At 41.0% G+C, this 26,040-nt stretch overlaps 2 protein-coding genes across 2 annotated transcripts; both read right to left on the bottom strand.

Annotated features, from left to right (window-relative positions):
- Positions 1-1,007: 1,007 nt before the first annotated feature.
- Positions 1,008-10,176, bottom strand: mettl21ca (methyltransferase 21C, AARS1 lysine a). Its single transcript, XM_088333337.1, has 6 exons — positions 10,146-10,176; positions 9,917-10,074; positions 9,728-9,845; positions 5,164-5,711; positions 3,607-3,724; positions 1,008-1,390 (listed from the first exon to the last, which is right to left on the bottom strand). The coding sequence occupies exons 1-6, from the start codon at positions 10,174-10,176 to the stop codon at positions 1,008-1,010; spliced, it is 1,356 nt and encodes a 451-aa protein (XP_088189463.1).
- Positions 10,177-15,526: 5,350 nt separating this feature from the next.
- mettl21e (methyltransferase like 21e) lies at positions 15,527-24,259 on the bottom strand. The gene is made up of 5 exons (XM_088333180.1): positions 24,056-24,259; positions 20,200-20,357; positions 20,019-20,136; positions 19,851-19,948; positions 15,527-16,936 (listed from the first exon to the last, which is right to left on the bottom strand). Exons 1-5 carry the CDS (start codon positions 24,099-24,101, stop codon positions 16,604-16,606), a joined length of 753 nt encoding a protein of 250 aa, XP_088189306.1. The 5' UTR covers positions 24,102-24,259; the 3' UTR covers positions 15,527-16,603.
- Between the last annotated feature and the right edge of the window lie 1,781 nt (positions 24,260-26,040).

The following is a 26,040-nucleotide window of genomic DNA, read 5'->3' as shown; positions in this document are numbered from 1 at the left end:
TGCCCGGGTGGCTGACAAACTTTCGTTTTTCTTTATTTTTTTTCAAATCAAACGTTTGCTTTATTCCGATTTCAAAATCTTTGTTTGGTTTGAACATTTCGGAATTTCGCTTTGTTTGGCATTTTGTATACTCTGCAGCCAATCAGAAGCCTGCATCGAATAAATTCTTGCTTCTGAACTTTCCCGAGCATTATAAGGTCGCGCATTTGCTTATCATTTTACAAAGAAGACGCACAGAGAACACAAGAAAAATGGATAAGTGGTAAGAAATCAAGCCAAAACCTCAGCCCCAGAAGAAAAATTCAAAAGAAGCTAACAAAATGTATGACGCTAGAAAACGTAAACGTCCATTAAAAGCATCGTGGAAAGAGGAGTTCACCTGGCTTGTCGTAGACGACGCAACGCAAACATTGCATGAATAAAGATGAGTAAATACAGGTACATACTGATGGCAGATGGAAAACATGCAATGAATGTTATAAGTAGATTTATAATAAACTTAATTTTAAAGTGTTGTTCTGTTGTATATTCTGATTATCAATCCTTAATGCTTTGCAACAACGTTTTTTTTTTGCGATTAGTCGTTTTATTGCGTTTCAAGTTGTGAAAAATGGGGTGCTCTGTAACTTTTTATCATGAGTTTCAGACACTGGTTGTTACTATGTTTTTAGCAGGTTAATTACGGGAATTGGGGTTAGACTAATTAAATCAATAAAATAATAATTTCACGAGAAAATCATAAGCACTAATGAGCTATTTTCAGAACAGGCCTGCAGGCACCTCAACAGTCCATAGGAGTCACCCTGGCCTGCAGGCACCACGTTGGAGACCCCTGCTGTAAACTATATTTTACATTACAGACCATGAAGTTGACTCCCCCGAAGCTGTCATGTAAGATGAAATGAAGCTGTAGAGGGTCACATTGAAAACAGAATTTGAACAGATATACAGAATGAACTCCTTTGCATAGAGTTATTGTTCATCCAAAGTTTTAAACTGCCCCCATCTCATCTTTTTCCCATGTAGATTTTCATCTCCCCATCATCAACAAGCAAAGTGGTGCTGTAGGCCTCCTTGAACATGTCCGTGAACACGAGGTCGGACTCCAGCGTGACTTCGTTGGCCCAGATCACTCTAGTGTCCGGTTGGCAGAAGTGCTTCATGGTGGCCAAAAGTTCCCTCAGGTTTTCGTGATGGTAGACCACATCTGCCGCTAGGACGTAATCGTAGCGATGCTCGGATGCGGGGTAGGCGATTTCCAGGTCGTCACACCCCCATGGAAGAGGCGCTACGGTGGGCGTGTGCTTGCAACGCCCTCTGGTGTTCCTCATCACATTGAACCTGAGGTTGCTGAGCACTTCAGGTAAGTCGGTTGCTGTGACTGAAGCCCCTGGTGTGATCAATCGTTATATATATGTTATACATACATCATACTAGTACAGGGGTGGGTAAACTTTTTGAGTCGCGGGCCGCACTGTCTTAAACATTTTTTGAAAAGGGCCAGGAGGAGAAAAAAAAATCTTGATTAAGTCAAGTAAGTCATTTTTATTTGTATAGCCCTTAATCACAAAGAGTCTCAAAGGGCTTCACAGGTTATTACACAGACTATTTTTTCAGACTATTACACCATCCCCTGATCTGGAACCAACATGAGGGCAAGGAAAAACTCAAAAACCTCAACATAAGGAAAATGAAGAAACTTTGAGAAGTCTCAAATACAAACTTCAGCATTACCTCAGTGTACCTCCTCTGCTGTTAGACAGAGGAAAGAAAAGCTACTGGACTTGTTTGAGGTTTCAGGAGTGGTAATATGTTTAATTTGGGGCAGCATGGCGGGGCAGTGGTTAGCATGTGTGCGGCACAGTTCTGAGGTCATGAGATCGAACCTTCCTGTGTGGAGTTTGCATGTTCTCCCCGTGGGTTGCGTGGGTTTCCTCCAGGCACTTCGGTTTCCTCCCACATTCCAAAAACATGCATGTGAGGTCAATTGGCTGGACCAAATTGTCCCTAGGTGTGAATGAGCGAGTGACCTGTCTCTCCCTGTGTGCCCTGCGACTGGCTGGCAACCAGTTCAGGGTGTCCCCGCCCACTGCCCGAAGACAGCTGGAATGGGCTCCAGCACCCCCGCGACCCTACTGAGGATAAGCGGTGCAGATAATTGATGGATGGATGGAAGTTTTGTTTATTTTTCAGTTTGATAGCCAATCATCTACTCCAATTTCGTTGTTAACCTATTTTTAGTAACAAAATTAATGTTTATCTGCACTGATGGGGTTTAGAATTAACAATCTATTTTGTGTCAGAATAAGTTACACAGTTATATACTTTGAATTTCAATAACAGTTCAAATGAATGACAAGAAGCTTCATTAAATAAGCAAAGAAAACTCATTTCCAATGTTTTCCAGTTCAGGGGATCCCAAATGCAAGGGTGGAGAAGCACCTTTCCCGTTACTGGCTCCATCTAGTGTTAAAACTGAAAAGTGCAACGGAGTTGAGCTCAAGCGCCAGATATCAAGATTAGAAAAGGAAAATAATATATATTAAGAGCTACTTATGTGCAGCATGGCAGAGCAGTGGTTAGCGCGTGTGCGGCACAGTTTTGAGGTCATGAGATCGAACCTTCCTGTGTGGAGTTTGCATGTTCTCCCATGCTTGCATGGGTTTCCTCTGGGCACTCCGGTTTCCTCCCACATTCCAAAAACATGCATGTCAGGTTAATTGGCGGGTCCAAATTGTCCCTAGGTGTGAATGAGCGAGTGAGCTGTTTGTCTCTGTGTGCCCTGCGACTGGCTAGCAACCAGTTAAGGGTGTCCCCTGCCCACTGCCCTAAGATAGCTGGGATGGGCTCCAGCATATGACAATATAACATTATAAATAAATGTAGATGTAAAGGGAAAATGAAATTTGATTTACCTTTGGTGTGAGGTGACTTGAGATTGTCAAATGGAATCCGGGTTGAATGTAGAGGATGGAAGGCGAAAGCATTGAAAAATATTATACTTTAAAATACTATTTTAAACCTTCCACTTGCACTGATTGTGATGCCCTTATCAGATTTCCTTGTTTTAATCACCTTATTTTGAATAATAGTCCCAATCGTCGATTGGTTACGGCGACGAAACTTAGACTAAATAGCGATTCATGTGCCTTCTTCGTATTTCTTGATAATTGCAAACTTTGTTTCAATAATTCTTATGTTTTTTGCTTTTCCCTGTTGCATCACTGCAAGTCTTGGGATATCGTAGAGCCGACTTACAGAGTCTTTACAGAACACCTGGGAATCTGAACTAGACAAAGTGAGAGGAAGGCATTGTGGGAGGTAATTCAGCCAATAGCATATCTGTATTTTCCTAATCCTGTGACGGAAATCAATAGCAGATACATCTTAAAGATATGACTACATATGTGCGAACACCGTAACGTTTGAGTTTTTTTAAGTTTTTGAGTACGCAAAATCATTTCTTGTTGATGTTTTATAGAAATCGAAAATTACGTTAAAAGGAGTCAAAAAACAACAACAGCTAATTCCACACCATAAAGTGAAAACATTGTCACCATATCCCGGGGGTCTACTGTGCACAGTGTGTTCGTGACCTTAACTCACCAAGCAGACTGGCTACAATAGCGACCAGTCCCGTTCCTGCTCCCAGTTCCAGCACACGTTTGTCCTGTAAGTTTGCTATGTTTCTGTTGTTTTCCAAGAAGGAACACAGAGCCAGTGCCTGGAAAAAAAACAAAAACAACAAGAAACTTATTGAAATAACACCCAAATAATGTTGTTTTATGAAATTAAACAAATGAAATGCTGAAATTTGAGTGATAAAGTTATAAAAAAATAGCAAAAAAAAATCAAACAACCTGCCCTAAATTTAGACATTTTTATTCAAAACAACCACCTGCAAAAAGGATGTTTGAGTTTTTTGAAAATTCTGCGGAAAGAATATTTTTTTTAATAAACTAATCCCCAGAATATTGGTTCATTTTATGCTAAACACACGACGCACTCCTCTTTCTGTTCAACAGCAGGGCTCGACAGCTTTCACTGGTTTACCCCTGCCGTATCATACAGGTGCCCTGCCCATCCCTTAGGACACGTCTAAACATCCCACTATCCTTTCACAACACCTCTCCACTCTTTCCTGCAGTGCACTCATAACACCATCCATCCACGACAATCGCAGCCTTACTTTTGGTCTCCTTCCATTTACAGCAAGGTAATTTATATACTGCATGTAAATCACTCAGTCCTTTTTATGAACAACAGATATTTGAGTGGTTGATTGAGCGTATTTCTAACCCTACTTCTACGGATTACAACCTGATAACAACATGATAATGACATAGTAACATCATAACAATATGAGTTATTTTAGATGGCCTATCAAATTGGTCGCACTTCCCGCTGATCAAGAACAGATTCAAAAGGGTCAGTGAACCCTGGTATAAGAGATGCCCTACTTGCACTTGCCAAAGGTTTACTATTGTCCTTTACAAAACTAGAAATCTTACTACTAAAACCAAAAAAGTGTGAATTGATTAACTAGTAAAGGATTTTATACAATTGACTATAAAGGATTTTGTACGATCAAATACAAATTACATTAATGCAAAAGTTAATCACTGGCTGAGCTGTGGGGCGAGGTCAATGCAACCTTGCGAAGAATGATGTCTACAGAAACAACGGGAACTGGTACAAGGGCTGATAAGATAATCAGCACTTCCCAACGCAAGAGGGCCCTGGTGCCGCAGAGGGGTCCAGACATCAAGGCGAGGGGGCTTTCCTGGCGCGCCCATGGGAGGAGCCGGCACACCAGCTGGCGGAGAGACGTGGGCCGAGAGAAGAAGATCGAGGGAGAATCAAGAGAGGAGGCTTGACGGAGACTCGAGCGACACTAGTTCGGCTAATTCGATGGAGTTCACTTAGTTAAATAGTTTAAGAAATTAAATCTGCCCCCGTGTGGAAATGCCGGTCTCTTGTCCATCTTTTCCAAACAAGAAACGAGAGCGCATTGTAAGGCGAATGAATGTTGTGTTTGGTTAATGGAGTCCGATAACTAATTCGAAACAATTTGGTAAACGGTACATTTTGATAGTTTAATTCCTAAAACTAGGTAAGCAAAACGCAGGTTTTTATGTGCCTGAGAAAGAATGCAATACTTACCGCTTGCCACTTGACCGCTCCAAATGAATCGACAGGATGATGAATGATGATGTTGTGTCCTGCGTAATGGTACATGTCTTTTCCAACTACGCTGTTGTTGCCGGGAACCCCAATCAGTGTCCTGTCAGCCTGCGTTCCTTTCACATCATGAACCTCTGGAGCACCTTCTCTGCACGTTGCCATTAAGATGATCAAAGATCCATCCTCTTGCAGCAATTTGGTGTCAAACACCCTCTTGAATTTGTCCAAAAACGTGCGGTCGGATTCCACTCTGAACTTGTTGGCCCAGATCAAAGTGGTCCCCGGCTGGCAGAAGTGCTCCATTGTGGCCAGGAGCTCATCCAGGAAGTCGTGGTGGTAGACCACGTCGGCCGCCAGAATGTAGTCGTAGCTGTAGACCGAGGCGGGGTGGCAGCGCTCAAGGTCATAGCCCCAGAAGAGAGGGGCCACCTGGGGCATGTGTCTGCAGCGGCCTCTGGTGTTCTTGCTCAGGTTGAATCTCAAATTGCTCAGAACATCTGGAAGGTCGGTGGCGGTCACCCAGGCTCCTGGGGATCACATAGGGATGGGACCACTATCAGGCTTATGGATAGATGAATGAAAGGATTAAATGATCGAAAGAGTTATGAATGGATAGATGGATGGATAGATAAAAAAAAGTATGGATGGATGGCTGGATCGAAACATATATGGATTCATGGATGGATGGATGGGATGAATGGACTGTATATTAGGGTTAGAGCAGGGGTCAGGAACCTATTGCTCTTTTTATGAGTACCTGGGGCTCAGAGACAAATTTGATTGCATGCAAATTTTCTCCATCTCGTTCAAAACTTGAGCCATTAATCCTATTAAAATAAACTCAAAGCTGAATTACAAAGCAGTACATCGCAGAATATATAGGGCACGTTTTTCACTACAATTTACAGTCAAGGTGTCACCCAATGTTCCCTGTAATGTTCCACGGGTCTGAGCGTTCACACAAAGTCGGTGAGCAACGCTTGAAACATTAGTGAGCAACCATAATCCCAAGTGTGGCAAGATAATTAATAATCAAACATTTCCAAAATTTGACATCAAGTTACATTTTGCTGAGTTTCCGGCAATGCAAAATAATTTTTCTCTTTTGAATGAATTGACTCATGTACTATTGCAAAGGTTGTATGGCCTACAAACATCGTTTGTTCTTACAATTCTTTCACAAGATATCCATTTCTTTTTTTTTCCTGATATATTTTGTCGCATAACATTAACATTTTTGGGGGCTTATTTAGTCGGTTGATACAGAACTGTCCTTAATCACATTTTTAGTGGAAGTACAATGTTGGCAACAAGATTCTCTTGATACAATTGGAAATTATTTGAATGCAACACAAACTTTTTCTTCTTTTTTACGTGTTTTTTTTCTACTTTTTTTAAAATTATTTTTAAAAAAGTCTCATTTTGTTTATTTCTTCCGAGCTGTTACTTTTTTCTTTTTGTTCTCCATTTACTTTTTTCCTACGTTTCTTTCTCTTCTTTTTTTCTTGCTTTTTTCTAAATTTGTCCTTTTTTTCCCTAGCTTTTCACTACTTTTTCATTTTGGTATTTTTTTCTTTTTTGTTCTATTCCCCCCTTCTTTTGAGTTATTTTGTAAATAGTTTTACATAATATTTGGTCATGTTGGGGATTAAAGAAGCAAAAACAACCTGAAGAGCCGTTTAGGACCCGCAAGAGCCGGTCCCTTTTAAACAGCCGAGCCGAAGAAGCCGGTTCTCGACCAACTCTACTAACTTTACTTTTCAACTTCGTTCGACATTGACTTCAAAATACCGCATTTAGGACACAACGTCGGGGGAACCCGTGTATTTTTACCTTTATGAACTGTAACTTTGACTTAAGTCGCTTCTTAATTAGTCATTTTGAGCCCTCATTTTTGTGCGCTGGCTAGATTTTCTTGTGCGCTGAGAATGTGCGAGCACGCGCGCAGCTTAGAGGGAACACTGGTCAACACCAAAAAAAAAACTCGTTTTGGCTGTACAACGCTAAAGAATCCTTCATATAAAAGCTCACTATATAATCTGTGTTCAGTGTTCATAAACCTTTTGATGAATCCACAGAACAAACTGTAAATACGCAAAAACACCGGAAAGAAAACTTAGTTATTTGATTGGTTGAGTGGCAGGGATGGGTGGAGCAATGCAAAAAGTGCAAGGACTCCCTCCCATCTCTCGCCCCGAGCCGTCTGCGCCAAAGGTAAGCACAACAGGCTCCCTGTTTGCAGAATGTTGTGACGTTTTTACAAAATAACTGCCTGCATCTGGTTTTGAAACCAATATGGATGAAAAAAAAGGGTCAAAATGAGTTCAACCGATCTTGAGCAATTGCAAGAAAGAGACGTTTAAAGTGGTATGTTTGTTGATTTTGGGACACAATTTTGGGCATTATTCTCTTTTCATCATTTTTATCAAATCATCAAAAATAAATGTGCTGAAGACTAAGCTTTTGCCTGGGGCGCGGGTTTAGCAATTTAGTAAATTTTTCTCATAATATATGGTGTGGCTCTTTCCCAAAATAAAATTAATATATTTTGCTTTTATGGCTCTTTGAGTCCAAAAGGTTCCCGACCGCTGGGTTAGAGGGATGCATTCAGTATTTTGGATGAATGTACACAATTTTCCGCCAACTGGGTTAAGAGTTCTGGCAATGAATCCTGTCTTAAACATAAAGAAATATTGTAAAGAAAGTATATTGCATTACTATCACTCTATACTATTTGCAATATAACATATTATTTCAACATCGATTTCCCCTCGTTTTTTTGTATAATATACAAGCATAATGGCCCACCCAGCCCGTAGCCTAGCTAAAAATACAGTGGGACCTCGCTACTTCGCGCTTCGGCGTTCGCGGATTCAGAGCCTCGCGGCCCTAAAAAAAAATAATAATAAAATAAAATAAAAAAATTAAAAAATGTAAAGCATTTTTGAAGGGGCGTCGCTACTTCGCATATTTTCACTTATCGCGGGTGGTTTTGGTCCCCATTAACCGCGATAACCGAGGTCCCACTGTACTCCCAGATGCCTAAAGTAGAACAGTGTACATTTTCAAACATATATTGGATTAGTCAAGCCTAATGGCCCGGTGTTGCTGGGCATTCTACTTGGGCAAGGTTGTTGGGGTTGTGGTTAGTTGAAAAAGCGCCAGGAAACTACTAAGGGGTGTTAAAGAAGCATATTGCTGAATGCAACTCCAAAACTGCTTGTACACAAAAGCAGATGTTTATTTACCGTATTTTCCGCACTATAAGGCGCACTGGGTTATAGGGCGCACCCCCAAAAAATAGTTTTTGATCCTATATTTTCCATACATAAGGCGCACCGGATTATAAGGCGCTACAATGGGAACGTCGACAAAACAGTCAGATAGTTCAGTCAAACTGATTACCCCCTTAACATTCCGAAAGCTTGCAAAGAAGCAAATACGTGTCTCAGACATGTATGGACACAATGTCTGTACGATGTCACCAATCTCTCAAATGCGTCCTTCCACATATCATTCGTAAGGTTAAACTCTTGGGATTCAAGAAATGCCCACCATTTCTTATTTTCTATTTTATTTTCCGCTGGCAACTGTGTGGACAGCAAAGTAAGAATTTCATCGTGCGGGGAAACGTGGTTCTTTACTGTGCGTATGACAACAAACACTTTGAATTGAATTTAGTTTAAAATTATACTTATCACAGAAACATCAAAATTGTTCTAAAACAAGATACCGGGAAAATATAAAGCCGCATAGCTCACCCAAGTTCTCTTGCAGCCATCACGTTCAATAATGATACGTAACCATGGTCTTCTTACAACCGTGAGTGTTGTAAATCCAGGAGAGTAAGATATTTACAAATACAGAATAGTAAAATCTGTTTTCTCTATGCTGTAGTGCAACCGAACGTGTAATTCACAATCATCTTTTTCGGCCAATTGCAGGCTTTGTTTCGCCCCTTTAGCCTATGCGAGGCTGTAAATGATAAAAAGGATCCTCCCCTTTACCTCTGAATAACTTTAGCCAATAGTGACTGATTCAAATGATGATTGACACAATGGTTAGGAAATGAAACGCCGGTATATAAATCCCAGCATACACCGCGGACTACTTCGCCTTCGGGGGAAAATCTAATCGGCGGCTGCTTGCCTAAGTTGCAAGTGTTTACGACTTGATATTGATCCATATATAAGGCGCACTGTATTATAAGGCGCATGGTCAGCTTTTGAAAAAAATAAAGGCTTTTAGGTCCACCTTATAGTGCGGAAAATACGGTACTTTGTTAGTGTTTATTGGGGATGCCTTGACACGAAACCTAGCCGAAAACACTTGCAGAAGCTTAAAGCACAACTGTATATTTTCATGAAAATCAGTTCAGCCGGTTTGGAGCCTATAAGCCACAAACGAACTCACGCGCGGGCACACAAATTGGGATTTATTTATACGTTTAAATTTAGATTAGATAGATACATACATATAGTGTGTGTTAATATCCAAGGGTCAAATAAAATTCCTTGCCCAAAACCTTCCCATCCTCACCCACCGAGCAGTGAAGCCACTACGGACAGCAGGCCGGTCCCAGCGCCGATCTCCAACACGGCTTTATCCTTGAGATCCAGCTGGCTCCGATGGGAGTCCAGGTACTGACAGAGCGCCAGCGCCTGAACGCACCACACGAGAGATTCACGCGTCGTCTCGAGTTTCCTTTCCAGTCGATTCGACGTCAACTCACCGCCGGCCAGATCATTCCCCCGAAAGAGTCCAGCCCCTCCTGGATGACGATCTCCTGCCCCACGTAATTGTACATCTCTTTGTCCGCCCTGGAGAAGAAGCACGGGTTCCAGCCTTGTTGTTTCTCTTTGGAGACCTCTTCACCCGATGTTTCCTCTGCTGGGGAGCCAAGAAAATAACTTCATACAAGTGACGTCGTTCCCGGTTACTTCTGTGAGGTGACTCTTTACCATTCTCTCTCGTCTCTTCATCTTCCACCATTGTTCTTCTGTCAAAAAATGAACAGTTTGAACTTGAAAGGTTATGTCTCGGACGATCTTATTTCTTATCTCATTCACTCCCATTGATGAGTACAACCCATCCATCCATTGAAGGATTTTTTACATTTGACGATAAAGGATTTTATACGATTGAATACAAGTTACATTTAATGAGTGCAATGAAGATTTTCACCGAGTAGGCTTAAGTTCAATGAGCAGTGAAAGTTCAGGGCACCCTGGTAGAAAATATGGTTTACAGGAATTTCGGGAACGGGACGTGAGGCTGATAAGATAGTCAGCACATCCGACATCGCAGAAAGGCCCTGATGACGGAGGACGGCAGGCATTGTTATGAAAAAAATCTTTCCGCTGTTTTGAGTTTTCCAGACATCGCTCACGTTGGGCTTCATTGGCACGCCCTTGGGAGGAGCCGGCACACCATCTTGCGGAAAGATGTGGGCCGAGAAGAGAAGCGTGAGGACTTGAAGAGAGGTTTTCCCAGAGACTCCAACACTAATTCGACTAATTCGGCCGTATTCGATGGAGTTCACTTAGTTCAATTGTTAATGAAATTAAATCTGCCCCCGTGTGAAAATGTCAGCTTTTCTTGTTCATCTTATCCATTAAGAAACGAGCGCGCATTGTTGAGTGAATGTAGGTTGTGTTGGGTTAATGGAGTCAGATATTTAATTCCCAACACCATCACCATTATCTGCACCGCTTATCCTCAGTAGGGTCGCGGGGATCCTGGAGCCCATCCCAGATATCTTCGGGCAGTGAGTAGGGCACACATGGAGAGAGACAACTCATTCACACCTAAAAAAATTGCCCTATAGCGGGGGATAAAAACCTATGATAATGGGGTCCAAACCCCTGGTACCCCAGATTTTTTTTAAGAATAACAAAATAGTGTATAGTAATTACTACTTAAATAGAACATACATAAAATAGTTTCAATAACATTAGAAATAAACATTTTAAAAAAACAGTGAAATTGTATTTCCCTGTGGTGTAACGTGACTGTAGCTGGTACAGGGGAGTTGCAGGTGGATACCAGGAGAGGAGATGTCAGATTAAGAATAAAAGTAATTTTCAACACTCCACTCACAAGGATTGTCATGCCTTTAGAAGATTTATTTGCTTTAATTGCCTCCTTATTTTAGTCTTGATTATTTTTTTGTTTAGGCTATAAAACTTTTCAAGATTGCTTTCTTTGCATTTCACGTACATTGCTTGCTTCGTTCCATGGTTTTCATGTTTTGCTTTTTTAGCATCACTGGAAGCCTTGGGACCCCTAGCGAATGCATGGGGCCCATACATTTCACTGGGTTTCCATGGTACCCAGGAAAGTTTTCAGGGGTGGCCCAAGTGGGTCAATGTCCCACATAAAAACATGGGTGAGTGGTGGATGCCAACGACTGGATGACTCGTTAGCATATAAGTGTTAGCATGACTTATTAGCATGACTCGTTAGCATATTTTTGTTAACATGTAGCCTTTAGCATAATTTGTTGGCATGTATCTGTTGGCATAATTTGTTAGCATTAGGTAGTTAGCATTTTGCATATAGCTGTTTCCATCCATCCATTATCTGCACTGCTTTTCCTCAATAGGGCCGCGGGGTGCCTGAGCCCTTCCCAGCTAGCTTCGGGCAGTGGGCAGGGGACACCCTGAACTGGTTGCCAGCCAGTCGCAGGCCACACAGGGACAATTTGGATCGGCCAATTAACTTGACATGCATGTTTTTGGAATGTGGGAGGAAACCGGAGTGCCCGGAAGAAAAACTCACGCAAGCACAGGGAGAACATGCAAACTCCACACAGGAGGTTCGATCCCATGACCTCAAAACTGTGCCGGACACGCGCTTAGCTGTTTACATTTCTTACAAAAAAAGACAGTATTGTATCGCAGAATTGCAAAGTCTTTAAGAACCACGGCAGTAGCTCAGGAGGTAGAGCGCTCGTCTTGGGATCAAGGGATCCCAGTTCGAATCCCGGCTCGTCCGTGTTACATGTTGAAGTGTCCTTGGGTAAGACACTGAAACCCTAACACCCCCAATAAGCAGGTTAGCGCCTTACATGGCTGCAAGGCCGCTATTGGGAAATGTGGAGCACATTGTAAAGCGCTTTGGGAAGTCATTGACTTGAAAAGCGCTATATAAAAATGCAGATCATTTCAAGATGAAGGGAATGCATTGTGGGAGGTAGTTCAGCAAGTAAACAATTCTCCATTTGCATGACGCCGTGATGCAAACTAAAAATATTGATGTTGTCCCATAGCTGACAGGCATCTCAGAATTGTAAGTCATTATATGTATGGACACCACGAAGTTTTATTTTTATTTTTTGCGTTCTTGTGCACGAAAAATAAGTTGATGTCGTATAATGCGGAAAAAGCTATAAAGAGGAGCCGAAAGACGTATTATTTCACAGTGCTAAGCGAAATCGCTGTAAGGCGGGGTCATGCTATCCCTGGGGTCTCTTATACTCTAAAAAAATACTGCACCTTTTTAAGTCCCATCTTACCTTTGACCTTACCTTTAACTTTCCTTCAGCAGTCCTAGGTTCTAGAGAGTTCTGGCTTCCGATCCGTGTGCACCCAAAATCAACCGGGGAAGTTATAGGAAGCATCTTGCTGGACACTCCCTTCATCATCACAGGGGGAGGTGTGTATTTTTAGAGCGGCAGCCCCGATAAACAAACACAGAAAGTGGGGGTACATACGTAACCTCAAAGTTGATTTATAAGGCAAAACGAGATATCAAGAGACCAGAAGCATTCCATCTACTTCCTGTCTCCTCTGATGGAACTTCACAATACTGGTGATATTTCCCAGAATCTGGTTTTCCTGTTTTTGTTCTTTTCTGGGGTACACCCAACAATGAAGAGCATGCCAGACCCCCGAAATGCAGGACAGGCTTGAGTTTCTCAGCAGATATCAACAGTAACCGGAGCAGTCCGCCGCATCAGAAGAGGAGCCTCCAGAGCACAGGCGTCAACAGGCGGCCCGCGGGCCAGATCAGGCCCGCTAAGGGATGGAATCCGGCCCGCGAGACAACACTCAGAGAAGCGCAAGAGAAAAACAAGCTGTAGGTTGAAATGTGTCAACTTGATGTTGCCAAAGCCAGGTGCCTCTCACAAAGACACTGTACTCTTATTTATCTCTCTCTCTCTCTCTTTCTTCTCCACCCCTTTTCTCCCACTTTCTGTCTCTCACTCTTCGTGTCTCTCTTTTTCTCTTTGTTGCTCTTTGTCTCTTTCTCGCTCTGTGTCTTTCAACCTCTTTTGCTCTCACTTCCTTTTTTCCTTTTCTCTCTTTTTTCTTTCTCTCCTCATACCCTTCGCGCTTTCTTTTCTCTCCTTCTGTCTTTCTATTTCTCTTTGGATTTCTTTCTTCCTCTCCCTACCTTTTCCTTCTCTCTCACGACTTTTTATCTTCTGTTTCTCACGCTCTCTCCCTCTCTCTCTTTTTCTTTCTTTGTCCCGCCCTCTCTCCTTTTCCCTTCCTCTTTCTCTTATTTCTTTATCTTTCTTTTTCTTTCTCTTTAATCTACTAGTCCGGTCCCAGACAGAATGTTTGTTCTATTTTTATTGTTGACTATTTTTGCTGTTGACTATTTTTGCACCAAATGCATATTGCACAAACCCTTACGATACCAACTGTATGTAACATCCTACATGCCGTCATTTCTTTGTGTAAATATTGTGTAAATTATAACAATAACCTTATCCTCCTTGTTTTATAACCTTATCTTCTCTGTTCCTTATCTTCTTGGTTTCTTTACCTCACTGTGAATGTGTGAAACTGGAGTGTCATGCCCAATTTCGTTGTCACAATATGTTAACCCATTTTGCAACAATGACAATAAAGGTATAATTCTATTCTATTGTGCGGCCCCCCGAGTTAAAATGAGTTTGACACCCCTGCTCCAGAGGGTGGAAAAGAGGACCCTGTTACAAAGTAAACTCCGATTAGAGCTGGAAAAAAAATCCCTCGCTGACATTTTTTTGGGGTACGTTCACACTCTGGCGTCATCGCTTGGAATCCAAATAGAGAAAAACACCCCATGCATTGGCAGGCGCTGAGGTCATGGCTATAATTTATAGTGGATGGGCCTTATATAGAAAAACAAATCGAAAGGTGTTGACAGGCAGAAAATTAACAGCGAGGCTCAGCGGGAGCTCGTTTACAATTTTTGGGGGGTTTGACAGAGACACACAGCCGTTCGGGTCGGATCAACAGAGCTTTGGTGCTTTAATCCGAGGTTCCGCGCCGGCGCTGTGTTGGCTTGCCAGCTTTGGGTGTCATACGACTGGCAAGGGGATCAAACTCTTCGTGTCGCCGAAACATTTCTCTTGCCTGTGGTTGGAATGCAGTTTCGGGGATGAAAACAATAAGAAAACCGGAACCTTGGGGGAAAAAATAGGAATGAAAAAAGACAAAAATAAAAGAATGGAGAGATTACATTAAAAGGGGCACAGAGCAATCTTAAAGGGATAAGAATGAATAAATGTGTAATAAATCCCGTTGTTATCGTTGGCGGCTATCATGCGTTCGAGACTATAAAGCATCCTATTTTTAATATATAATTTTTTTTAGCTTCAAAAATAACATTATATCATTATAAAGAATTATTTCTACTTGAGTAAATGCAATTTCGAAATCAAATCCAGACTTTTTCAACTAAAGTTGCCCTAGAAATAAAAAAAACAAAACACAAATTTAAAATAAATAACCCGGATAAGAAAGCTACTTTCAATTGTGATCAGTTTGTTATATGAAGGTTTAAATTAAAAACAAATATATATATATATATATATATATGTTTAAAATAAACAACAACAAAACACAAAAAAGGCGAAACCAGAGAAAAATATCCTGATAAACTGAAAAAAAATTCAAAATCAGGAAAAAATATTCGATATGAATAGCGTTAAAAAAATAAAGCCCTTAAAATAAAATCACACGAAAAAGAGGAGTGGTTTTATTAATTGTTCAAGTGAATGCTATACACGCCGTAAATTTCTTTTGAAAAAGTGTTGCTACCACACCAAGAAAAAAACAAATATCGTTTTTATATTAGCTTCCAAAAAATAAATGAAAAAAAAACGGGCAAAATGGTCAAAGCTGAACAAGGATTGAAAAAAAACAGAACTAACGAGAGACACTTAAACACAAAACATAAGGCTGAAGCTTTTGATAGGCTGAAACAAATGTAATTAGACAATTCCATAGGCTTTAGATCGAGTTGAACTCGATCTTGAGCATTTAAGTATTATCATAAAGATTTTAAACTTGAGATTTATCTGTCATTTTTAACTTGGTTCTAGTAATAACATAGTAATAACACTTATTGCACTGTGTAATAACATTTTGAATGCGCCCATTAAAAATGAATGGGCCCATACCTTTGAATGGGTCACCATGTTACCAGGAAAGCTTCCAGGGGTGGCCCAAGTGGGTCAATTTCCCACATGAAACCATGGGTGAGTGGTGGATGCCAACGAGTCAACGACTCGTTAGCATGTGTTAGCATGAATCGTTGGCATATATCCGTTAAAATGTTATCATCATTTATTGGCATGTAGCCCTTGGCATGTAGACATTAGCATAATTTGTTAGCATTAAATGGTTAGCATTTAGCATATCTTGTTAGCAATAAGCTGTTAGTCTCATTAGCATGTTGGTTTTAGCATGGTTCGCATGTAGCCGTCAGCATAAATGTTAGCATTAAGTAGTGAACATTTATCCGTTGGCATGACTTGTTAGCATTTAGACATTAGCATAACTCGTTAGCATGTACCCTTTAGCGTAGTCTGTTAGCATATTTAGTTAGCATGTAGCCTTTAGCATGATTCGTTAGCATGTAGCTGTTAGCACAAGTTGTTAGCATTGAGTAGTTCGCATTTTGCCGTTAGCATAACTTGTTAGCATTTAGCCTTTAACGTAATTTGTTAGCATGTAGCTGTCACCATACAGCTATTAGCCTGTAGCTGTTAACATAACTTTTTAACAGGTGTTAGCGTAATTTGTTAGCATGTAGCTGTCACCATAGAGCTATTAGCCTGTAGCTGTTAACATAACTTGTAAACAGCTGTTAGTGTAATTTGTTAGCATGAAGCCGTTAGCATTGACCTGTTAGCATAATTTGTTAGCACGAAGCAGTTAGCATTTAGCTGTTAGCATGACTCGTAAGCCTATTTTGCCAGCTAGTAGTTGTTAGCATAATGTGTTGATATTTGATTGTTAGCAAGTAGCCGTTAGCATAAATTGTTGGCATAGTTTAGTAGCGTGAAGCATTTTTCATTTAGAATGATTCGTTAACATGTAATAATAGAACAGAGGAAAGTAATAGTGGCAATGAGTTGAGCCGTCATAGTCAGCACCAACTAACTACAATTTGATTACAGCTTGAGAATGAGTAAACATTATTTATTCGGTGCTGGTTCTTCTCCATCTATCGTCCTCTCATCTCTCCTCCAGGCTCGATAGAGCTTAATACTCAGACTGGGGAGATCGTAAAGTTCCTCCAGGTGAAAGCGCTCCCCGAAACGGTCCACAAAGCTGTTCTCCGGGTCCAGGCGGAAACGCATTGTCCAGAAGATCTGAGTTCCTGCTTGACAGAGGTAGCAGAAGGTGTCCATGAGTTGCTCCAAGTAGGGGTGAGCGTACACCACATCTGCAGCCAGGACATAGTCAAAATAGTTCGTGTTTTGGGGGAACCTCTGCTTCACTTCTGGGCCCCAGGTCAGCTCTGTCACCTAACAAACAATCAGGGTTGGGTAGGGTTACTTTAACTGGATTACTTTCAATTACTTTTGGATTACTCCAATACCAAATATACTAATAAAAGACAAAAAAAAACTAAATATGAATAAAATTCCTACATTTTGTGCAGGCTTGGAATACATGGAACGGCAAAAATGATGTTGGCAAGCTGTTTCGGTTTATTTTCATTTTGTTTCTGTCGCATTTTATGTTACTTTTGCCGGAGATCAAAGAGATCAAAGCCAGGAGAGAAAGCTTACCACGTGCTGTGAGTCATCATTTTATTTATATTTAGTTTCTTTTGTCTTTTATTAGCATATTTGGTATTGGAGTAATCCCAAAAGTAATTTAAAGTAATCCAGTTAAAGTAAACCTACCCAACCCTGCAAACAATATATTAGTTTTAAAGTTTGGTAAAGTGATAGTATTAGGCGTGGATTTTACACCAATCTGATTGAATTGGATCATTTTTGTTTCTGTCAAAAAGAGAACGATATTTCAGTCCTTCCCATAGAATTTTGTGAGACCCTGCTAGGTAAACAGTCTAGGGGAGTTTGCCTCCAGGATCCCCCAGGAGAAAATGTACATTTTGGTTAAAAGATTCAAGAACTGTAAAATTCAACTTAACTGACTGACAGGCACGTGGCACAAATGGACACCATGGTGTTTGCGATCATTAGTACTGTGGAACCTCGGTCTTCGAACGCCTCTCAGTTCGAACAAATCGGTTTTCGACCAAAAATTTCGAGAAATTCTTGCTTCGCTTTTCGTTCAAAAAATCGGAGTTCGAACGCCGGTACGCTTGGGGCGATGCTGAGCGGCGTACGAGTGTAGATTGCCCCCACCCCTCGTGAAGAACTGTTGTCACGTGACCGCGCACTTCTTTTTGCTTTCGTTTTTAATATCGGTGAACGGAGTGTTTTAACCCCTAATTATGCCTCGGAAGAAGGTCGGTGCAAGCAGCAAAGTTGCTACAGGTGAAGAGTAGTGCGTACAACTATTGCATTTAAGAAAGAAATAATAGCAAAATATGAAGAAGATGTGTGAGTTTCCCTTCTTTCGAGGGAATAGAGCATGGCTTCTGCAGACCACCACAAAGGTAAGAAATCCTATTCATAAATCTTTTCTTTATCCTTTAACCGCTCACCACTTGTTGTGGAGACCCCAGTGCTAAATGACGTGTGAACGACCTGATTTTTTTATTTTTACACGTTCATGTTGGCGTAATCTTTCGTACGGAAGATTACGCTAACGCGAACGTACGATTAGCCTGAGTTAGCTTCATGTTTGCGGTCATGGTAAACATTTAGGGTGTTGGAACGGATTCAAACGATTTTACATTACTTTTAATGGGAAAAACGATTTTCGGTGATCGACCAAATCGGTTTTCGAACAGGGTTCTGGAACGGATTATGGTCGAGAACCGAGGTTCCACTGTATAATAAGAAATCTAAAAGTTATTTAGTTTCCTTTCACTTAATAGATCATTAAATATATATATATATATATATATATATACATACATACACACCATGATTTCATGACTATAGGGGCGCACCTAAAAGTCTTCATTTCCTTCAAAACTGACCATGCGCCTTATAATATGAAATGAAATGAAATGATCTGCATTTATATAGCGCTTTTCAAGTCAAGACTTCCCAAAGCGCTTTACAGTGTGCTTCACATTTCCCAATAGCGGCCTTGTATTGCAGCCATGTAAGGCGCTAACCTGCTTGTTGGGGATATTAGGGGTTCAGTGTCTTACCCAAGGACACTTCGACATGTAACACGGAGGAGACGGGATTCGAACTGCGATCCCAAGACGAGCGCTCTACCTCCTGAGCTAATGCCACTAAAGTATACATTTATTTTTCTTCACATTTTTTTTCGTATTAAAAAGTAATTCTAACTTAGCTTGAATTATTTGATATTTTTATTTAAAAAGGGAGGATTTCATATTATCCATCCTATCATAATATTAATTACAGTTATTTGAAAAAGTACAGGAATGTATTATTACCGGACTTCCTGTGCGGAGTTTGTATGTTCTCCTCGTGCTTGCGTGGGTTTCCTCCGGGCACTCCGGTTTCCTCCCACATTCCAAAGACATGCATTTCAGGTGAATTGGCCGGTCCAAATTGTCCCTAGGTGTGAATGAGCGAGCGAGTTGTCTGTCCCTGCGATTGGCTGGCAACCAGTTCAGGGTGTCCCCTGCCCACTGCCCGATGATTGCTGGGATAGGCTCCAGCACCCCCGCGACCCTACTGAGGATAAGGGGTGCAGCTAATGAGATGAGATGAGAGGAATGTATTATTTTTGGTGTGGAATATGAAAAAAAAATACTTTCAAAAACACATTTAAATAGTATTTAAAATAAGATCTGCCAAAGTAGGTCATCTTTATGATATTTTAATTCAACTGTAAAGTCTTAGTTTTCCTAATCATTGAAAAACATCATTAGTGGCTTCTGCAAGTAATACATTTTATCACCTATTTTTTCATGAACATTTTTTAAAGCTTGTCAATTTGTGTCAAATTAGCAAATGATGGGGGGTTGGGTCTTCATATCCCCTCAATCAAATATCCATCCATCCATTAGCTGCACCGCTTATCCTCAGAAGCCATCCCTGGGCAGTGGGCAGGGGACACCCTGAACTGGTCGCTCGCTCATTTACACCTAGGGACAATTTGGACCGGCCAAGTAACCTGACATGCATGTTTTTTTGGAATGTGTGAGGAAACCGGAAACCCACACAAGCACGGGGAGAACATGGAAACTTCACACTGGAAGGTTGGTAGCTGGATTTGAACCCATGACCTCAGAACTCTGCCCCAGACGCGCTAACCACTGCGCCGCCGTGCTGCCCTCTCAATCAAATATAGTAAAAGAAAATTTGTGGCACACACCAAAGGAGTGTATTTGCACCGGCCCTTTGTGTTACTAGTGATGTTGTACTGGAGGTTCCCAAGCACGTCCGGAATGTCTGTCGACGTCACTTTAGCACCTTGGGAATAAAATACAAAAGGATTCACTTGGTACAATGTAAAAGAGTAGAAGTTTGACGAAAGTTTTACCTAAAAGGCTCGAAACGATCGACACCAGGCCAGTTCCTGCACCAATTTCAATCACGTTCTTGTCCATCAGGTTGTACTTATCTCGGTTGGTCTCCAGGAAGTGACACAACACCATTGCCTATACATTAAGATCATTACACAATCGGAAATCAGCAGATCTTTGGACTGTATGCACGCTTACCGAAGGCCAGAGTACTGCTCCGTAGAGGTCCGTGGATTCTTTAATCCAGATTCCCAGGTCAGAGAACATGTAACCCTCCCATGTTTCTGGTCCTATGGTAGAAGGGTGGAACTGGCGTGCCAAAATGGCTTTGGCCAGTTCTTCATCTGCAGCAGGGTCTGCTTCCGGGAGTCAGCAATATTTGAGACAAAGAAGGAGTCTTACTCAAACCACTTGAAATGGTTTGACATGTTACCGAAATAAGATTTTATATTCATATGAAAGCAGGTACTACTGATTTAGGGGACAACCATAGACCAGAATAGAGTAGCAATATTGTGAGCTGGCAATGTCCTCCAGACTGGACGAAAGCAGCCGATGGTTTTCTGGCTGTGTTGATAACTCTTAGTAGGGTTCTCCTGTCTACTGCAATGCACTTTTCGTACTACACTAAGAGTTGGGAGTCTTGGTCTGATGGAGCCTGCATACTGTGTCAACTGCAGCAGTAGAAGATCAAAATAAGTGGGTCAGGAACGGGTGACCAATTTCTCCTTTCTGACTTAGAAAAGAGGAACTGCTTGATCTTGATCTTAACACTATAGAATTATAATAATAAAAAACAGGCTGAGTGTCTGGGTGCTCCCTTTAAAAAAGGGTGAGGTGCTTAGTCATTCAATAGGTGCTCAAAGTCAATCCATTGGTCCTTGGTAGTGAGGAGGTTTGGGCATCTATTTTGGATGCTTCTAGAGAGGTGTTCTGGGCATTTCGCACCAGTAGCCTGTCTCGGGGACTACCCATGACAAGATGGAGGGACTACTTCCCCTCAAAAAGATCTGGACAAAGTGATTAGGAGATTAAGTATCTTGCTTGAATTAATCTTGAGGATCCGACTTTCCCAAGATTAGAGGTTTGAGGAGAAGTACTGTTCTTTTGAGTTATTCATAGAAGCTGATATTGATCTTAATGCCACAAATTAATAATGAAATATTAATACATGTCCAAAGTCTGTTCTGGGGGACAGTTAGGGCCCATGATCAAATTTTCACTGGCCACGCCTATCATAAAATTGATATAAGCCAGTAATGTTGACCACGATATGAAATAAATTTGTACAAAAAAAAAAAATCACCATTCCACCAGATGATGCCAGTAGCTCTTTCGTCACCATGGCTTTGGCTTTCTGTGAGAATTTTAACCCAGCCCAAACTTGGTAACTTAAGAAAAACAGGAAAGTTGACTGTAAGGGCCGCTGCTTTCAGGACAAGTGGAAATTGGAGAATTTTTTCACCCAAATCTGAAACAACTGTGTCTGCATAATTTGCAGAGAGACTGTGCCTGTTTTCCAAAAATATAATAGAGGCCCTACCAGACAAAACATGCTAACTCCAACAAGCTAATTAGAAACCAACACTGTGAAAAGGTAAAGCTACTGGAAGCTGTTTTAAAGGCACGAGACCTTGCGAGTCAAATGAAAATGCTAAGCACTGCATACCTTTTACTGAGAGTGATTTTACCAAAAAACTGTAGTCAGCCCTCACACATTTTCATCTGACCAAATCCGGCCCGCTTTCTGAAGTTTGGACCCACCTGCCTTAGGTATTTTAAGTCAACCCATTGCTCCTTGGTATTGAGATGACCTGGGCATCTCGTTTAGATGCCTTATCTGGAGAGGTGTTTTGGGTGTGTCGCCCTGGAGTAGACCTCAGGGACTACCCATGACAAGTCAACAAGACTACATCACCTTCCTGACCCAGAAACATCCATAAAATCTTGATATAGTGGCTAAGGAGAGAGAGATTTGGGCTGCCCCGCAAACGTTTCCCGGATAAGCATAAGAATTGAGGGATTGTTTACAATCCATGGCATGGCTATTCTGAGAGAATCCACTGCCGCAGACTGGGGTTCGCCTTGATAAATACGGCCTGGGTATTAGGGAGACATCATAAAATCTTTGAATCTCCAGCACCCAGACCATATATTGTATATGTATTTTAATACAACCAAAACGATAGAACGTACCAGAAGATTGAGATTCCTGCTTGAATTCATTTTCAGAATCTGACTATTTTGAGATTAGAGTTGCACCAATGTTCTTTCAAAACTGATCTTGATCTAAAGCCACAACAAAATTCAGTGACCAGTGCAATGAAACCAGAACATCAAGTCATGCATTGGCAAAATATCAGCAAACAGATTTAACTTCGATCTAGTTTTCTAAGTATCTAGGTTACTTAAAAATACAGACCGGCAAATTCCCAATGGTCATAGTGTTAGCTAATGATTGAGAATACAGCAAACGCTGGATTTATTTCAATTTTACACACATGGACAATGTTCCCTCTAATTTTCCTCGGGTCTGAGCGTTCACACAAAGTCGGTGAGCAACGCTTGAAACAACAGTGAGCAACCATAATCCCAAGTGTGGCAAGATAATTAATTATCAAACATGTCCAAAACTTGACATCAAGTTACATTTTGCTGAGTTTCCGGCAATGCAAAATTATTTTTCTCTTTTGAACAAATTGACTCATGTACTATTGCAATGGTTGTACGGCCAACAAACGTTTTTTGTTCTTACAATTCATTCACAAGATATTCATTTCTTTTTATTTCCTGATATATTTTGTCGCATAATATTCACATTTTTGGGGGCTTATTTAGTCGGTTGCAAGATACAGAACTGTACTTAATCACATTTTTTAGTGGAAGTACAATGTTGGCAACAAGATTCACTTGATATTATTGGAAATTATTTGAATGCAACACAAACTTTTTCTTCTTTTTTCCGTGTTTTTTTTCTACATTTTTTAAAATTCTTTTTAAAAAAAGTCTCATTGTGTTTATTTTTTCCGAGCTGTTACTTTTTTCTTTTTGTTCTCTATTTACGTTTTTCCTACGTTTCTTTCTTTTCTTTTTTCTGTCTTTTATCTAAATTTTTCCTTCTTTTTTTCTCTTCCTTTGGTTTCTTTTTTTCTCAGCTTTTCACTACTTTTTCATTTTGGTATTCTTTTCTTTTTTGTTCTATTCCCCCCTTCTTTTAAGTCATTTTGTGCAGTTTTGCATAATATTTTTGTCATGTTGGGATTAAAGAAGCAAAAACAACCTGAAGAGCCATTTAGGACCGGAAAGAGTCGGTTGATTTTAGTGAGCCGAGCCCAAGAAGCCGGTTGTCGACAAACTCTACTAACTTTACTCAACATCGACCCGACTTCAAAATACGTCGGGGGAACCCGTGTATTTTTACCTTCATGCACTGTAACTTTGACTTAAGTCGCTTCTTAATTAGTAATTTTGAGCCCTCATTTTTTGCGCTGGCTAGATTTTCTTGTGCGCTGAGAATGTGCGAGCAGTGCGCAATTGCTTAGAGGGAACACTGCATATGGAGTAAGGATAATGGAGGTTTCAAGTGTTGTGAACTGTTCCAACATTTGAAAATCCATTAAAGCCCAAGTCAGACTGCTGGGCCAAAGCGTAACATACATCATCGCGAGAACAGTATTCCGCAAATGCCTTTTGACTATTTTTACACCTTTTATTTTGACAGCCATCTCTAAATCGTTCTCCAGCAATCTCACAGTTGGATATTGATTACCGATTTGTTGCCGTCATTTACTTGAACTCCTTTGTCTCGATTATCTCTCTAAATGCAGTACTGCTACGCATCAAAACAAATGCAAAATCCCGGCATTTTCTTTTTGCATTTAAGCTTATAAATCAAGGCTGGACATCTCTCAAAACAGTTGCATGAAGACGATTTCATACTGACGTAATGAAGGCATGCAGCTAATGTGTAAAGCTTAGAGTAAAGTTTACGAGAGCTTCTTGAATAACACAGGTTAAAACCAAACTCGGGGAAATGTCGAGAGGAGTATCTCACCTTCCTCTTGAGTATTGGGATTCCCTTCACTCGGCTGAGACGCCATGATCCGAAATGAGCAAACAAGATCATAAAAATAGTGCGGAATTCAAGAGCCTGCTTAGTTTCTAGCCATCCTTTCGGATTAGGTCGATCTGGTGATAACTCTAGGCCGCCTCGAACTGTGAACTGGTTTTAGGTTACATATTCCTCCATTGAAGCAAATCCAGAATTTCCCAACTTAACCAAACACCCCGTCTGGCCTCCGTTGCGCATTTTCGTTTCTCGGGTTGTGTGAGGCGCAGACTGGCAGAGACAGCTGCTAAATCTGACAACTGAGCGGCAGTAAACCGGATACCTTTATGGTTTAAAATAAAGACTCATGTCCACAATTAATATTTATAAATATACATTTTTTCCCATGATATTTTATTATTTTTGTTAGGATTCAGTAGACAGCCCTTTGAGACTTCTTGTGATTAAGGGCTATACAAATAAACAAGACTTGATAAATCTTTGCTAGATACTGTGAAGAAAATAAGTAGAAAATAAGTATTTGAACATCCTGCTATTTCTCCCACTAAGAAATCATGGAGGGGTCTGAAATTTTCATCGTAGGTGCATGTCCACAGAGAGAGATAAACTAAAAAGAAAAATCCAGAAATCACAATGCATGATTTTTTTAACGATCTATTTGTGTGATGTAGCTGCAAATAAGTATTAGAACACCTGAGAATATCAATGTTAATATTTCGTACATTATTAGCCTTTGTTTGCTATTACTGATGTCAAACATTTCTTTAGTAGTCTTTCACCAGTTTTGTACACACTGCAGGAGGGATCTTTGCCCACTCCTCCACACAGATGTTCTCTAGATCAGTCAGGTTTCTGGGCTGTCACTATGAAACACGGAGTTTGAACTCCCTCCAAAGATTTTCAATTGGGTTCAGGTCTGGAGACTGGCTGGGCCAAGCTAGAACCTTGATATGCTTCTTACGGAGCCACTCCGTGGTTTTCCTGGCTGTGTGCTTAGGGTCGTTGTCGTGTTGGAAGACCCAGCCAAAACACATCTTCAATGCTCTGACTGAAGGAAGGAGGTCGTGCCCCAAATCTCACAATACACGGCCCCAGTCATCCTTTCTTTAATCTAGTCCCATGTGCAGAAAAAAACCCTGTAAGCACGATGCTACCACCCCATGCTTCACAGTAGGGATGGTGTTGTCCGGATTGTACTCTTCATTCTTTTTCCTCCAAACACGCTTCGTGGAATTATGACCAAAAGGTTCTACTTTGGTCTCATCTGACCACAAAGCCTTTTCCTATGACTCCTCTGTATGCTTAAAACGGGCCTTGACATGTGCTGGTTTAAGCAGGGGAACCTTTGGTGCCATGCATGATGTCGAACCATGACGTCTTAGTGTATTACCTACAGTAACCTTGGAAATGGTGGTCCCAGCTCTTTACAGGTCATTGACCAACTCCTGTCGTGTAATTCCGGGCTCATTCCTCACATTTCTTAGAATCCTTGAGACCCCATGAGATGATATCTTGCATGGGGCTCCACTCAGATTGAGATTGACCGTCATGTTTAGCTTCTTCCATTTTCAAATGATTTCTCCAACAGTGGACCTTTTTTCACCAAGCTGCTTGGCAATTGCTCCGTAGCCCTTTCCATCGTTGTGTACAATTTTGTCTCTGGTGTCTTTGGACAGCTCTTTCGTCTTCGCCATGTTACAAGTTAAAGTCTTACTGATTGTATGGGGTGGACAGGTGTCTTTATGCAGCTAATTACCTCAAACGGGTGCATCTGATTCAGGATGATACATGGAGTGCAGGTGGACTTCTAATAGGCGGACTAACAGGTCTTTCAGGGTCAGAATTCTAGATGATACAGAGGTGTTCAAGTACTAATTTGCAGCTGTATCACACAAATAAATTGTTGAAAAAAATCATGCATTGTGATTTCTGGATTTTTCTTTTTAGTTCATCTCTCTCACAGTAGACAT

This window comes from Urocampus carinirostris, chromosome 4 (assembly GCF_059441175.1).
Source record: "Urocampus carinirostris isolate Australia breed hairy pipefish chromosome 4, RoL_Ucar_1.0, whole genome shotgun sequence".
Classification (NCBI taxonomy): domain Eukaryota; kingdom Metazoa; phylum Chordata; class Actinopteri; order Syngnathiformes; family Syngnathidae; genus Urocampus; species Urocampus carinirostris.
This window is presented reverse-complemented; position numbering and strand designations above follow the sequence as displayed.

What these genes read in the sequence shown, in the direction of transcription:
- mettl21ca (XM_088333337.1), bottom strand. Translation starts at nt 10,176, where the DNA reads ATGGTGGAAGATGAAGAGACGAGAGAGAATG. An exon ending in TGAAGAGACGAGAGAGAATG is followed by an intron (nt 10,075 to 10,145) that starts GTAAAGAGTCAC and finishes TTGGCTCCCCAG; the next exon opens with CAGAGGAAACATCGGGTGAA. An exon ending in CGTAGTGGCTTCACTGCTCG is followed by an intron (nt 5,712 to 9,727) that starts GTGGGTGAGGAT and finishes TGTGATCCCCAG; the next exon opens with GAGCCTGGGTGACCGCCACC.
- mettl21e (XM_088333180.1), bottom strand. Translation starts at nt 24,101, where the DNA reads ATGGCGTCTCAGCCGAGTGAAGGGAATCCCAATACTCAAGAGGAAG. An exon ending in TCCCAATACTCAAGAGGAAG is followed by an intron (nt 20,358 to 24,055) that starts GTGAGATACTCC and finishes TCCCGGAAGCAG; the next exon opens with ACCCTGCTGCAGATGAAGAA. An exon ending in GATCGTTTCGAGCCTTTTAG is followed by an intron (nt 19,949 to 20,018) that starts GTAAAACTTTCG and finishes TTTATTCCCAAG; the next exon opens with GTGCTAAAGTGACGTCGACA.